This window comes from Cynoglossus semilaevis, chromosome 2 (genome assembly GCF_000523025.1).
Source record: "Cynoglossus semilaevis isolate Cse_v1.0 chromosome 2, Cse_v1.0, whole genome shotgun sequence".
Lineage (NCBI taxonomy): Eukaryota > Metazoa > Chordata > Actinopteri > Pleuronectiformes > Cynoglossidae > Cynoglossus > Cynoglossus semilaevis.
The window spans coordinates 19,018,417-19,033,164 of NC_024308.1; the positions used below are offsets into that span (position 1 = coordinate 19,018,417).

A 14,748-nucleotide genomic window follows, 5' to 3' on the forward strand; every position below is an offset into this window, starting at 1 on the left:
CACTCGTTACTTCTGCAAAAACCTCTTCCACGAAGTATGCTAACTGTGTGAAGAGTAACATTCAGAAAGAAAATGTTTTTTTTTTTTCACCGTAACCATGACTTGTAGCACAGAGAAAAAGCTTTAAAGTTTTATTAATGAGTGGTTGTTTAAGTAACTTTTTACTGTAACTCGTCAGCCAGTAACTCGGAGAAATGACAATTTCTGCCTAAGGATAACATTCTGATATTTCTGCTAATGGTCTATTTGTTAATGTCAAGTTACTATATAGGGCCAGAGTGTGGCTTGGTGGTTAAGGAAATGGAGTTGGGTCTGGAAGGTTTCAGGTTTGAGCCGGCAGGCTGCCAAGAACAGGGAGAGATGGAAATCAATGATCTGATGTGGCAACCCCTGAAAAAAAAAGGGACAAAGCCGAAAGAAGAAGAAGAAGAAGAAGAAGACAACAGAGGTTGACTAACCCCATAAAACAGAAACACTTATACACACACATAACTACTCTAAAAAGGGGTTATTAAAACGCTCACTAAATCAAGGATATGAAGTCTAAAAACACAGAGCTGGCGGTTCTAACATCAGCTGAGATAAGCTAAATCTTTGCAACCAATCTCAAATATCAATTGTTCTTCTGGCTTTCGAATGGCTTAGCTCTTTGTGAAAGCCAGAAGAGTACTGTACAGCGGAATTAACAGGACGTACCAAAATTAAATCTGACGTTTAAGTCACTGTGACATGAGCACTTCAAGATCAGCCAATCAGGGTGTGTCAAATAAGAACTTACATCAACTGAAAATGTAAGTAGTTGGTTGAAACTTCAGTAACATAAGTATATTCATGCAGGTAACTGCTTAAGAAAATCCCAAGCAGGTAGAATCCTACCTGGATTGCCCTGGTAATTTTGTCCATCCATCCATTTTCATCCACTTATCCGTTACCGGGTCATGGGGGCAGCAGTCGCCACCCAAGTCACACCTTCCTGCGGGTGGTGAGTCCACTGGAAGGTACCAACCGTCTCAACCGGGATTCGATCTTGCCCAGGAGGTGAACCCTGGGGGTTCCACACCAATGATAGAGACATTGCCTCTGAAAATGGATGGATGGATGAATAGTTTTATTTAAGTAAATCAGTAAATCAGTAATTGATTTTTATACTGGAGTGTCTATATTTATGCTTGAATGTAGTTCATACACCTCTGCTTCCTCTCACAGTAAATAATGCTGGGATAGGTCTGATCGGGCCAATCGAGTGTCAGTCCATTGATGAGATGAGGACCGTCATGGATACTAACTTCTTTGGACTTGTGCGATTGCTAAAAGAGATTCTGCCTGACATGAAGAGAAGAAGAAAAGGGCACATCGTGGTCATCAGCAGTGTTATGGGGATTCAGGGTAAAGACATTTATACATCCCTAAATTGTCATAAAAAAAAAAAAGGTTGATCAGACCCAAACTGTCTCTTTACTCAGGTCTGCCTTTCTGTTTCAGGTATTCTGTTCAATGACGTCTATGCAGCGTCCAAGTTTGCCGTGGAGGGCTTTTGTGAGAGCTTAGCCATTCAGGCGTTGAGATTTAACCTTAAGTAAGATACTGAGGCATCTTCTGCTAAAAATGTACATTTTCTGCTTTAACATTAGAGCTATCTTTTTTAAAAAAAAACTCATGTCCTTGCCTGGCTTAAAAGTGTTGTTTTTCAGGTTATAGTGAAGAACAACAGCATTTTTTTAATGTCCTCACAGATTTCGTTGCAAATCTAATCAAAATCCAATGTTTTTGGAGGAATATTTCCCAAATCAGATGATCTAAGATTGACAAAATCTTCCCACATTAAATTGCCATTATAAATCTTTTAAATCTCAGCAAAAAAAAAAAAAGTCTCCCACAGCAAACCCCATAGGAAACTTGCCATGGTAGGTAGAAAAAAAAGATATGAATATGAAAAATATTGATGAAACCAGCAAAAATTTAAATGTTTATGACATTTAGTGTGGGAGAGTGAGCAGGCTTTTAGTTGTTTAAATAACAACTTGAATGTTGGTAGTTCATTGAGTCTGTCCAATGTTAAAAGGAGGAGGAAAGCTGTTCTCGAATTGTTGTAGATATGTCATGACATAGATTTTATTCAACAAATCTGATTACAGATACATTTCTTCTATTTTCTTTCTTCAGCATCAGCCTGATGGAGCCAGGGCCAGTGATAACAGAGTTTGAGCGTAAAGTCTACGAAAATGGCGTTAAGACTGATCTAAGCAAAGCCGACCAAGTTACCTCGGATATGTTTACAAACATATATCTAAAAAACTACGGTCAGATTTTTGAGACCCTCGGACAGACACCAGAGGATATTGCAGAGGTAGCGTATTCCTCAGTTGGAGTCAAATCAAACAATCTCCTCCAGGTTAAGTTAATGAATAGTATTAAAGTACCAATAACGGTGTGTGTTGTTGTTGTTTCAGCATACTTTAAAAATCATCACAATGGATGATCCCCCTTTTCGTCATCAGACAAACACTCTCTACACACCCATGACCACGCTGAAATACGCTGACCCCAGTGGTGACCTCTCCATTGACACTTTTTACAAGATGGTGTTTGAGCATGACAAGGTCTTCAACGCCAGCCTAAACTTCCTTAAACTATTGCGCTGGAGGAGCCGTAAAAGTTTCACGCTGGACAAGGACAAAAACAATGAGCATCCATGATTCCTGAGAATTAGTGCATTTACTATCAACATAATAATATAATAATATACATAATAACGAGTATTAAATGTATACAATATAAATAAAGAAATTGTAAGAAATTGTAATTGTGAAATATACAACAGATAGTTTTTGTTCACTAGTAAAAATAAATGTTGTTTCAACTGGCCTGCACACTACTCACTCACTTTATTTCCTGTATTTTTACTGGATAAAAAAAATATCTCCAGTGACACCGGTTGGGGGCAGTAATGCAACATAAAGGGTGCAGAGATGCCGAGTAACCCTACAGAATAAGTTAGACGATTTGTCAATCTATTGCTGACCTCAGTGAACAGACAAAGAAAATGTGTTAAATGTAATGTGCCTTCCAGCTCGGTATCTGTAAGGTAATCGACGGTTCGTGCTAGCTAATCTAAACCTCTTCGAAATTCGAACGCCTACTGAATTGCTTCCGTTGGTGAAATGTCACTTCCGGTAGTTTTGCGACGGCGATGCTGTATACTTTCAAGCTAACAGGAGTGCTAAGGAAAGCTTCAGAAAGCATACAATTACGTTTGTTAGTTTTCCGGTGATTGTAGTTGACGCAAGAAAATATTGTTGTGCTGCCATTGAAATAAATTGCACCTACCTTTTTTTTTTGTCATTTAGCTCGTAATGACCGGTGGCGCTCATTGTCATCTGAGCTTTAGCAATGCTCTCAAATGACTAATACATAGCTAGTCTAGCACAGTAGCGTTTATTCACCATTTCCATCTCAGTATTTATATTATTCATTGGTCGAGTTTTCTCTTCCTGACATTTACGTAGTGACAACTGTGGTTTTCACAAACTGCGTATTCTCCGTCTAAAAACACCTAGAATTAGCCGCATGTGCTGTCTTATTGACCCCAAAGGTTTACTCCTTGAAGGGCGGACTTATTTCGCTTAGCAAGTCAAGACACTAGAGCGTTTTTATCTCCCAATTTTCTTTCATATTTTTTGGCACGATGGCTTCCTCTTCCGGGAATGACGATGACCTCACCATTCCCAGGGCAGCTATCAACAAAATGATCAAAGAAACTCTGCCCAACGTGCGGGTAGCCAACGACGCCCGGGAACTGGTAGTGAACTGCTGCACGGAGTTCATACACCTTATTTCCTCCGAGGCTAATGAAATTTGCAACAAGTCCGACAAAAAGACTATATCTCCAGAGCACGTCATTAACGGTGAGTCCTCGTCCAACGAAGACGTTGATATTCAAATATTCTATAGAGAGGTATATAGAGCCCCAACCAACGCTTAAATGCATTATTTATTTATGTGTAGTTGATTGTTACTAGATGTCAACTATTATCCTTAAACCGTATGTATCAATGTCAATATTCAGTCAAGATGCTCTTTGTTGGGTCCTTACTGAGAATGCCCATGCAGTATGTTACATATAGGAATTTAGTTATGCAGTAAGTATACAGAGAACGTTTTTAGTTGATGACCAATTTACTGGAATAAATCAATGTCAAATAAGAAGTTCACAAGTTTAATATCTTGCAAGTTTTTTCTTGAATATTTTAGCTTCGATGAATAGTAAATTGACATATTTTTGTTTATAATACAGCATTGGAGAGCCTCGGCTTTGCATCATATATCACTGAGGTAAAAGACGTGTTGCAGGAATGTAAAACTGTTGCTCTAAAGAGAAGGAAGGCCAGTTCTCGTCTGGAAAATCTGGGCATCCCTGAAGAAGAGCTTCTCAGACAGCAGCAGGAACTTTTTGCCAAGGTATGGCCTAAAACACATCTGGTATTAATCTGCAGTGCTAACACAAGCATTATAAACCTTTATTTTACAACTACATTAGCCTTTTTCTAATACATATACTTGCTATAAATGGTTAAAACAACATGTTAGATGATTGTTTAAATTAAAGAATGACGATATGATGAAGATGATTAAAATGTCAAGTGGCTTAACCACAGAAACACGGTAAATATTAAACAAGCCTCAAAGAAGTTTTTGCAAGTGTACTGATTAATTCAATTATTTGTTATAAAATATAGTCTCAAAGTACATTTAAATATTTTATTTCTAAAGTTTTTTGTTATACAGAGCAAGTCGGTTTGTCGTGTACAGACTGACAAGCAAATGACACATGAAATTGAATACAAAATGATGTAATAAAATGATTTAGGTGTTTTGTAAAATTGGACACATTCTAATTTTTTTTTTTTTCTAAAACAAAAATAATACATACAAAATACAGATTGACCTCTTATTATTTGAGTTAAAAAAAATTGTGTTTCTGCCAAGTTAACACTGAGGTGCTCCGAGCATGGCACTGTCCCCACTCACTGCTCCCTGGGCGCTTAAAGCTGCCCCCTGCTCACTTTGGTGATGGGTTAAAAGCTGAGGTCACATTTCATTGTGTGCTGTATCACAATGACAAGTAGTTTACTATACTTCCTTCCTTTTAGATCCACATTTTGCTTCACACTGCAAAGTTGCGCACTCCTCTCAAGATGGGGGTTCTGATCCCAAATTACTGTAACTAAATCGGATGCAAAGCCATAAAAACTACACGTTTAGCTCTGTGCGTTTAGCTCATATTAACTTCAAAGTTCAATATGTATTACTTTCACCAATGCCGCAAAAACTTGCGCATGCTCACTTACCGCTTGATGTAGTCTCTGTATTAATAGCTTTGCACCCAATTTAGTTAATTGGAGATCGAAACCCACATCTCGAGCTGGATAAGTTAATGCTACAAATAATGCTACTGTAAAAACCGCATTCTTTTTTTTCTTCCAAGACTTTGAATGTTTCAACATTCAATTTATAACATTATTGTGACATTTTCCTGTTTTTTTTAAAGCTATTAAAATCTCAGGGGCAGAAAGAAAATGGCATTTTCTTCACCCTCTATGACAGTTCGACTCTGATGTTCTTCTTATTGCAGGCACGGCAGCAGCAGGCGGAGCTAGCTCAGCAAGAGTGGCTGCAGATGCAGCAGGCGGCCCAGCGGGCACAGATGGCGGCAGCATCATCCAGTGCCTCTCAACAGGCCGGTTCCTCTCAGGACGAAGAAGATGATGACGTGTAAGAATGGACTCTGTCTAGCACCTACGAGATTGGCGCTGTGTTAGAGGTGCATGTTTCACCTCTGTGTGAAGCAAATCGGTGAAATACAGGAAATGTACGTTTTCAAACGGACACTGACGAGAATTTAAGATGGGAGATTTTTTTTGTTTTTTTTGTTTTTGTATTTTAAACTGGCCAATCAAAAAATAGGCTTGTCATTTACCATCTCCCCCACCTTACTTAATTTTGCTTCTGTTGAACTGTATTCACATTCACAGTGAGTGTTTTGGGATTTGCATATGTCATTTTCTTCTGCAGTTCTGCATTTTCTTCTGCAAGCTCATTTATAGGGGATGTGAATGTTTTTCTTACGTGACCTTTTATAGCCATTCTAAACCAATGAACCTTTGAATCAAAAAAACTGTAATGTAAAATGTTGACACGTGTTGACCTATCTGCAGTATTTGTAAAAACCTGTGTTATTCAGGAGCAGGGCATTTCTGTCTCATATATCCAAATACAGATGACGGACTAAAAAGCCTTGTGTAAGTGAGATGTTTTTCTTGCTAAAGGGTGTCGTTACGGCCGTGATATTTGCTGCCTACACCAGGATGCTTTTTATTTCCTCTGTGCACTGTTACACATCCGTAGAGTAACTAAGGTTAATCATCTGTGCAGACGAGTGATCTTGTCGCGTACAACATCCATTAAGGTTTTATTCTTTGAGCAATAAACAGATATAAAAAAATGTGTTTATTTTAATATTCACTTTCGAAATAAAAGATATTAACTTGTGTTCACGATTTGTTCCTAAATGTTCAAGGCTAGGACAGCTAGCATAGTTTTTGGAAAACAGGATTAAGCACAACGTAAATGTAACAAAAATCATGAAATGTGCATTGTCAAATACTTATACTGTACTTTATAGTGTATTAGCTGAAGTATATGTTATGGCTACAAAACTCCAAGGTTTTTGGAGGATGTTTTCCCTTCTATCCAGATATGTAATGTAGAAGTTTTTCATATGGAAACACTTTAGTTTTGCGTAAACATTGAATCAGGAACAACCGAAGCTCAGTATTATAAACACATCAGTAGTATTTGTTTATTATTAAGTCTCTTATCTGTAGCCTTTTGAGTTCCTTTTTTATGTAAGTCTTTTTTTCCCAGGCCAAAAAAAAAAAAAAAACAACAAAAAAAAAGAGGATTTCTTGTGGGCACTTTTTTACAAACTGAATCAATGTCTGGATATTTATATGGTATAAGTATAGTTGTTGCTCTGAAGTTGCTTTTTTTAAATATTTTTTATATATTTTCTTTCTAAAATAAGCACTTTCTCTAATCTTAAAAAAAGATTAATTAGGCTACATTGAGTATTTTCCCTTATGTTGAAACTAAAATAAAATTATGTGTGTGTGTGTGTTTGAAAGTACTTACTGAAATGTATGTAAGTTTACCACATAATGGCAAAGCCAAGTTCGTACCTCTTACTGATCAATTCCAGAAATCCAGGACAAAGATATATATATAAACCATTGAAAATGCTATGATTATTGTAACAGCTCTCTCCTATTTTTGAGGTTCATTTTTGGTACACAATAGCACGGTAAAAATGGGAATGCAAATAGCGACAATAAATATGGTAAGACTGAATGATATTTGTAAGAAATAATAACAAATAATAATAAAAAAAAACAGTCTTCTTCTGGCATTCACTTGTTGAAAAAGCGCTTCATTGCAACCGCTATCTAAGAACTCTGTCACCCCAAACTGCGGACATTAGTCGCGCATGCTTAGTGCGGTGTAAACATTGAGTTGGCGGCCGTGTACGTCTTGTGTATCCGGCACAGACATTTTTGTGTACACGTATCACGGCTGTGTGGGCTGCACCCATCGACTGAGCTACGGAGAGGCCAAGCATTAAGAGGTGGACAACGCTCAACTGGAAAAGTAGCTTTTCTGAGCTCGACGATGCTAACTCTGGCCATATTAAGGTCATGTCCACACTTAAATCGCGAGAATCTCCTATCCCAGCCTCAAACTTCGGTTGTGGTTTAATGAGAAGCTAGCAATATTTGCAGTTGCTGGGTGGAAAAAAAAAGCTCAAGGTAAAAATGTTTTCTGTGTACTTTTCTTTTCCACGGTTACGTGCAGTCTTTGTAGCCGTCAAACTAATAAGCCTACTTGACTGCATTTCTCCGGCATATGAGCTAACGTAGCGAAAGTACAAGTTAAAGGTAACGTCAGACTGGAATATTAGTTTTGTTCACAGCTAATTCGTAAGCTAACTTGTTCAAAGCGTTTGGTTAGGGCGCTTTCTGTGTTCCGACACTCCTAAATTCTATTAGATATGCTTTAAACATGATTTATTAATAGGCTAATGATCGCATCAAAGGAAAAGGCACGTCGTGCAAACGAGGTTGAAACACAGTAATGTCATTTATATTGACAATATAGTCGCCAAACGCAAGATCACAACAAAGTGATTATATGAATATGGACAGGAGAAAGCTAAAATGCTGCATTAATCAGATGTATTCCTAGCAGAGTGGGCCAATGTTTGCTTTTTTTGCATGTCATAATCTCTGTTTTAGTATATCATACTTTGTGATATTACACAGTTAACTGTTTATGACTTTTGGCTATGACCTTCTCAGGGTCAACTTAATTTGTACAACTTGGGTGACCTGATGAGTTGCCGGTTATGACTCTAATGAGAGTATGAATTGTTGACATGATCCACAGCTACTAGCTTGAAATAACTGACAGCCCTCCCTAAAACACAAGTAAGGACAAAAAAAAAAATCTGATGAAAACTGGTTAAATGGGACATAGAAAGTCCATGAAAGTTGGACAGTTCTCATCATAAAAGGCGCCAACTATGGGTCAGTAACCAAATTCTGCACAGCACAACATTTCCTGTTGGGCACAGCAGCACTAAAGAGGAATAGGCACACAGATCTGAAAAAGGCGGCTCTGCAGATCTGAGAGCAATACCATGAAAGTTAAACCCCAGCTACAGGTCAAATAGATAGTCACTTGAGACTGCAAGACTAGACGTGTGCTGACTGCACTGACTAGTAAAAAGCTCTCAGGTTCATGCTTCACTCTTGAACACCAACACCAGGACGTAGGACAAATCTATATTAACTGTGGAATATATATATATATATAGGTGGAGGATTATGCAAAGATAACAATTAAGCACATAATATCAATGTCTAGGGAAACTGCGAGTGATCATGATATTTGTGTTACTGAAATAGTGTGCAGTACTGATATGTACTAATGAGTTCTTAGAAGGGGCTAATGTTGATGGCCACCCAACCTAATAATAAAACATAGGAAAATTAACCCGGTACTGTACTGTATTACAGGAAGAAAAAAAAAATGTTTCTTCTCATTAATGTCAGATTTAGATAATAGTATTTTTTTTATGTATACAACATTCCATTTTACTGTCAGAAATCAATATAAAATAACAAATCCTTGCGTGATTTCTGACAATAAAAATGCATTTTCCCCTAAACAATTGTTTTCAACATGAGAAATGAAATTCAGACGCATGCAGTGCAAGTAAAGATCACCGTGTATAAGCTTTTGCAAACATGTGTGTATGTTTGGTAGAGTCTGAGCAGCATTTTAAAGGACAACTCACTATCTGAAAAAACTGTTTCAACACACCTTTTCAAAAAAAAAAAAAAAAAAACACTAGACCAGTATGAGAGAGAGGAAGAAGCACTTCTAACATCTTGTTGAAAATGCTGACATATTGCCTTTAAAAAAAAAAAAAATGTTGACATGACACAAAAAGGAGTTTTTCTCAGTAGTTGCTACGGTTGCTTCTAACAGTTTAGGAGTGTATCATCTCTTCCATTGACTTTAAATAGAGATAGTACTTGATCGGATAGCATCAAACGCAATTGACAACTCTAAAGGTGTGATCTAGGTATCCTGTAATATTGTAGAAATTTACTAGTGACCAATGATGTAGAAAATATTTTTATTTTTATACAGAAAAATTAGGGAATTAGGGAATCTGAGGCCAAAACCCAAAACACCAAAAGAAAGTTTTATGCCTGTTATTAGTACTATTGCATTTATGTGACTTTGTACTAATATTGTATTATTTACACTAATCTATTGCATACATTAATTATAAATAAATAATAAGTTCATAATTGTCAATTTACATCTGTATGTCTACAAGTTTGCACACAATTAAAAAATGACCCACATGAATGTTCAGTGCTATTTGGTAGAAACAAATGTCATTTGTCCATGTTTAAATTAGGATTTGTATTTGCTGCAGATCTCTAATTGCCATACAAATCACATGTTTGTTTTAACATTCATATCTTTCCAAAGAAAACATGTGAACACAGGCTAAAACATCATCATTTTTTTTTCCCATAAGAAATAATAATAATAAAAAAAAAAATCGTTCCAAAAAAAAAAAAAAAAAAATCCGTTCCGGCCCCAGTAAAAAACACCCTTATTATTGCTAATAACAAGGAAAAAAAAAATCACGTTTTAATTGCTATAGAGACATACGCGCACACATTCCTGTGATATAAAATCAAATGTATGATACAGTAGTGGCTAATGGCGGCAGGTGCGGAGGAGGAGGAGGAGGAGGAAGGGAGGGAAGAGAGTTGGCTCGTAAGTGGACACTTGATTCCGTACTGTACCTTACACGTACACTACGTAACTTACATAAACGTATAATTAACTTAACTTAGCTTATGTATTTTTTTTTTTACTTTTCTGTTTGAACTTTCTTTAGCGGGCACCACGCTCATATTTATCGACAATTTCATGCTTTATTTCCATGGTCATCATGCGTTTCTTCTTCGCACTACCATCCTTACCACTCACTTTCTTATAGGACTCATTACTATTATGAAGAATAATGCACAAAAAAATTCACATAGATTACGCAAACACAATACAGAAGGATCGCGGGAGATGCGTACGGAAGTCAACGAACACGTGAAGTGAACGAGTGAGCCCGTGTAGGCTGCTCTGAGTGCTCGGCTAACCTAGCGTCGGCGTCGTAAGCGTGCTCGTATCTCAAATCTTTACTCACTTCTCAAAGCAAAAATTTTGCTCGAAGGCTTGCTCGTATCTCGGAGTGCTTGTATGTCGGGACGATGCATTTGTGTTATTACTATTTTTACAAGCCAAATATACACAGCTGAAAACGAGGCAGGTATAACGGCACCAGATATATTTATTTAAAATGAAAAACTTTGCTTTTTGGGTTGAATCAAAGTTTGGTAATTCCAACCAACTACAAGTTGCGGCCTGCAAGGTTTTCTACCACACTTCAGCATGGTTGCCTTTCGGGTAATGTGACTATAGGCCAGCAGGGGAGGGGGAATATTCGGGTACAGATCAGTTGGCCGTAGTATAAGTGCACCCTTAAAGCCATTTAATAAAAAAACCTAAAGACTCGTATAGTATATGTCTGAATATGTCTTGTCTCAGTTTAAGATACGGTGCTTACACCCTACCAATAACCTAAATTTTTTTTGGTACATCTGTATCTTCATTTGTTTATTGAAACATAGAAATAGTGTTGTTCAGTTTAAGTGGCACTGCACAATAACTGAAACACAGCAGAAGTCATAATTAGTACCGTATTTGTTGGACCATGAGACGCACCGGATTATAAGGCGCATTAAGTGAAACAAAACAGTCAATCAAGCACGTCTCTTGTCATTGTCCGAGTCTGTCTCGTTGCTGTTAATTAGCTGTTCAGTGACGATTCTGGCCTTCGTGAAAAACTTGGATGACATTTGAGACACCTTAGCCCAGGCATCCACGACCGATTGGCGTAACTCGCCCGGCGTTGCCTCCCTGTCTTGGTGAATGTGTGTTCGCTTTCAGTCATGTAATGCTCCCAATTTAACTTTGAAATCGGCCTGTTAACACCAATAGTTAGCGGTTGGAATTCCGTGGTTAATCCACCCGGAATGATGGCAAGCCCCAGATTAGTTTGCTTTTGCTTGGGTTTTGACTATGTCGGTTAAATGGGCGCGCATGGAGTCGCAGGTCAATAGGGACGCAAATTTGTGGAATAGGGTATTGACCTGAGTTGGACACTGGAAGGCAGGCTGTTGTCATTATTTTGTCACTATTGTTCTGGATGCTCACCGTATTGTTGTTTTGACTGCATTGTTAAACAAGCAGAAATAAAAAGAAGTCTTGACCACGAGAAAAAAAATTGACAACCAATGCGTCTGAGTCGTCCTTCTGCATTGCACCACCATACCATCGTATAATTCGTTGCACGGATTTGGGTTTCACGACCATACTCTAACAATTGTTGTTGAGCATCTTCTAATTGTGATAACAGAGTTAAACGTCATTGTTGGCTCCCGGTGGGTTTCAGTTGTGTGCCCTATGTGGCGCTATAAAATCGGTTAGCGCTCAATAAGCCATTAAACGTCATTGTTGGCTCCCGGTGTGTTTCAGTTGTGTGAATTAATACATATGGCGCACCGGGTTATAAGAGACTGTCAATTTTTGAAAAAAAAAATTAAAGGCTTTTAAAGTGCACCTTTTAGTGCATAAAATACATTAATTTGATATACATTAATTTTATGTACAATTTAATCTGCCCTGTTTTGCAGGTGGCTACAGACAAGGCTACTGGTAAACTGAGTTCTACATTCTCATGGGTGAAGAACTCTTTCTCCTACACGGTCAGTCCGATGGCTAGCCAGGTGGCCACTCCCACATCCTTACAAACCACAGCTACCTCTTCATCCACGTCGCTTTCGTCACCCTCTCCGCAGCTCAGTCCAGATGATGTGGAACTGCTAGCCAAGTTGGAGGAGCAGAACAGGTAAGCAGAAGGCGTGTCATAGTATGCCCGTTCTCTCTGAACCATTTGGTAAGAAGGACTTTCCCGTGTACTTGTACTAGGCATGCGCAAGTTTGAGCCTACGATACAGTACTGGCGTAGACGGGTGTGTGTTTTTCTCGGTAATGCAGAAGTGTATTGGTTAACGTGTATTGGTTCTGAATGACCAATCAAATGACATCATCCAAAAAAAAAAAAAAAATGCCACAGACTTAGCTTTCGGAGTGAAATCATTCAACCTGCTAAGTTAAATGCACTCACGGTGTGCTACTCTGCTGATTTTGACCTAATGAGTTACTGTACCAGTGCGCTAGTAAAAATATTAGCATATTAGCAGCACATTTTATACGCTGATTTTATACAACCACACGCATTCTTCTTCTTCTTCGTTGTCGTTGTTGTCTTCTTCTTCCCCTTCTTCATGTCCATCCACAAATCTTCACTGGGGGTTTTCCTCTTCTCCTCTTGCCTGACAACTCCATCTCCAACATCCTTTTTTTTCCCCCCAATATATTCACTACATCTCCTTAGTAATGTGCGCACCATTCAAATTCTGCCTTTCTAACTTAATCTCCAAACCGCTCAACGTCAACTGTCCCTCTGATCTGCTAATTTCTCATCCTGTTCCTTATCCTCTCTCTCTCTCCTGTAACCATGTACATCACCGCAACCTCCAGCTCGACCTTTGGTCTATTCAACATTCAACAACACATCATAGCAGATCTCACTACTGTCTTATAAACCTGACACAAGTGGAAGACTCAAATTTTGAAACTTAAAAATAATCCAGGAGGAAGCTGGAAACATTATGGTTTATAAATATTCAGTGTTATAAATTCATGGTTGTATTTGTTATACAAAGACCTGAGGTCAGAGCCTCGCTGATTTTCCCTCCGTTCTGTTAACACACAGCAGAGAAATGGTAGGTTAGGTTGCTGTACAAGATGAGCTAAAGGATAATAAGGAATATCTTTAAAAGAAATAAACCGCAAGGCCATAAAAGTTCACTTATTGGGCAACAAAATGATTTTAGCATTTATGCGTTGACACTAGAACTAGCAGAGATTATGTCAGTGCCTGAATAATGTTCATTTTCACTGCAATTGAATTGCTCTCACCAACCCTAACGCGACAAAACTCGAGTTACTTAGTTACGATGTATTATCAATTTGAACCCCGTTCCATGTTTGACATCTCACAATTTTCAGTACACATTTTCAGGGCCCCCCTAACACACTGCTAATTCTGATGACACAAACAACTAGTCAATCAAAAAGACAATTGTCTTTTACTGTGGCCGCTGCACCGATGTCCGCCTGTCAATCTCGCGTTCCATCTTTCCCCTCACTCACTCGTGAACACGACCCCAAGATATTAAAACTCCTCCACCTGAGGCAGGAGCTCTCCCCTGACCCTGACCTGACCTGGAGGGTGCGAGCCACCTTTTCCCGGATGAGAACCACGACCTCGAACATAGAGGTCGGTCCTGATTCTCATCCCTGCAGCTTCACACTGAGCTGCAAACCGCCTCAAAACTCACGGTTCTGATGACACAAACAACTAGTCAATCTAGTCAATATGAGCACCAGCTCTCACCATGAGCAATTCCAGAGTAGAAGAAAGTCCAGCCGCTCTCAAGGAGTAGGGCCCCAGAGCCCAGACTGTGTGTAAAGGTGAGCCCGACTATATATAGCCGGTATCACTCAACCTCCCACATAAGCTTGGGCTCTCCCCCCTCCCCCCACCCCCCCTCAGCGAAGTGACATTTCATGTCTCCATAGCCAGAGTAGTTGTATTCCAGGGATTGGGATCCCCGTCCTCGACCGCCACCCAAATCACAAAGCACCGGCCCCTTGCAAACCTTTCTGCAGGTGGTGGGCCTACTCGAAGGCGGGCCCATGTCGCTTCTTTGGGCTTCCTTGATTTCCTTTTTTTTTTTTTTTTTTTTCCATCAAGGGGATTTACAACTCCTGGTCTGACCTGTCGCCTCGGACCTTACGTTACCTTGATCAATTTCAATTAACTTGAAAGAAACTAGTACATTCAACATTCTCCATTACCTGATACACAGCACAATTTGAACCCCCCCCCCCCCCTTCTTTTTCTCCCCCCCACCCACAGGG

At 38.9% G+C, this 14,748-nt stretch overlaps 2 protein-coding genes across 2 annotated transcripts; both read left to right on the forward strand.

Annotated features, from left to right (window-relative positions):
* Positions 1 to 1,145: 1,145 nt before the first annotated feature.
* LOC103376800 (retinol dehydrogenase 8) lies at positions 1,146 to 2,696 on the forward strand (the record flags this gene model as incomplete). Its single annotated transcript, XM_017040566.2, has 4 exons — positions 1,146 to 1,386; positions 1,483 to 1,576; positions 2,164 to 2,347; positions 2,451 to 2,696. Coding segments are annotated over 4 exons (765 nt in total), but the record flags the coding sequence as incomplete, so codon positions are not given.
* Positions 2,697 to 2,969: 273 nt separating this feature from the next.
* Positions 2,970 to 6,549, forward strand: dr1 (down-regulator of transcription 1). The gene is made up of 3 exons (XM_008307309.3): positions 2,970 to 3,905; positions 4,295 to 4,458; positions 5,633 to 6,549. The coding sequence occupies exons 1-3, from the start codon at positions 3,686 to 3,688 to the stop codon at positions 5,774 to 5,776; spliced, it is 528 nt and encodes a 175-aa protein (XP_008305531.1). The 5' UTR covers positions 2,970 to 3,685; the 3' UTR covers positions 5,777 to 6,549.
* Positions 6,550 to 14,748: the final 8,199 nt, after the last annotated feature.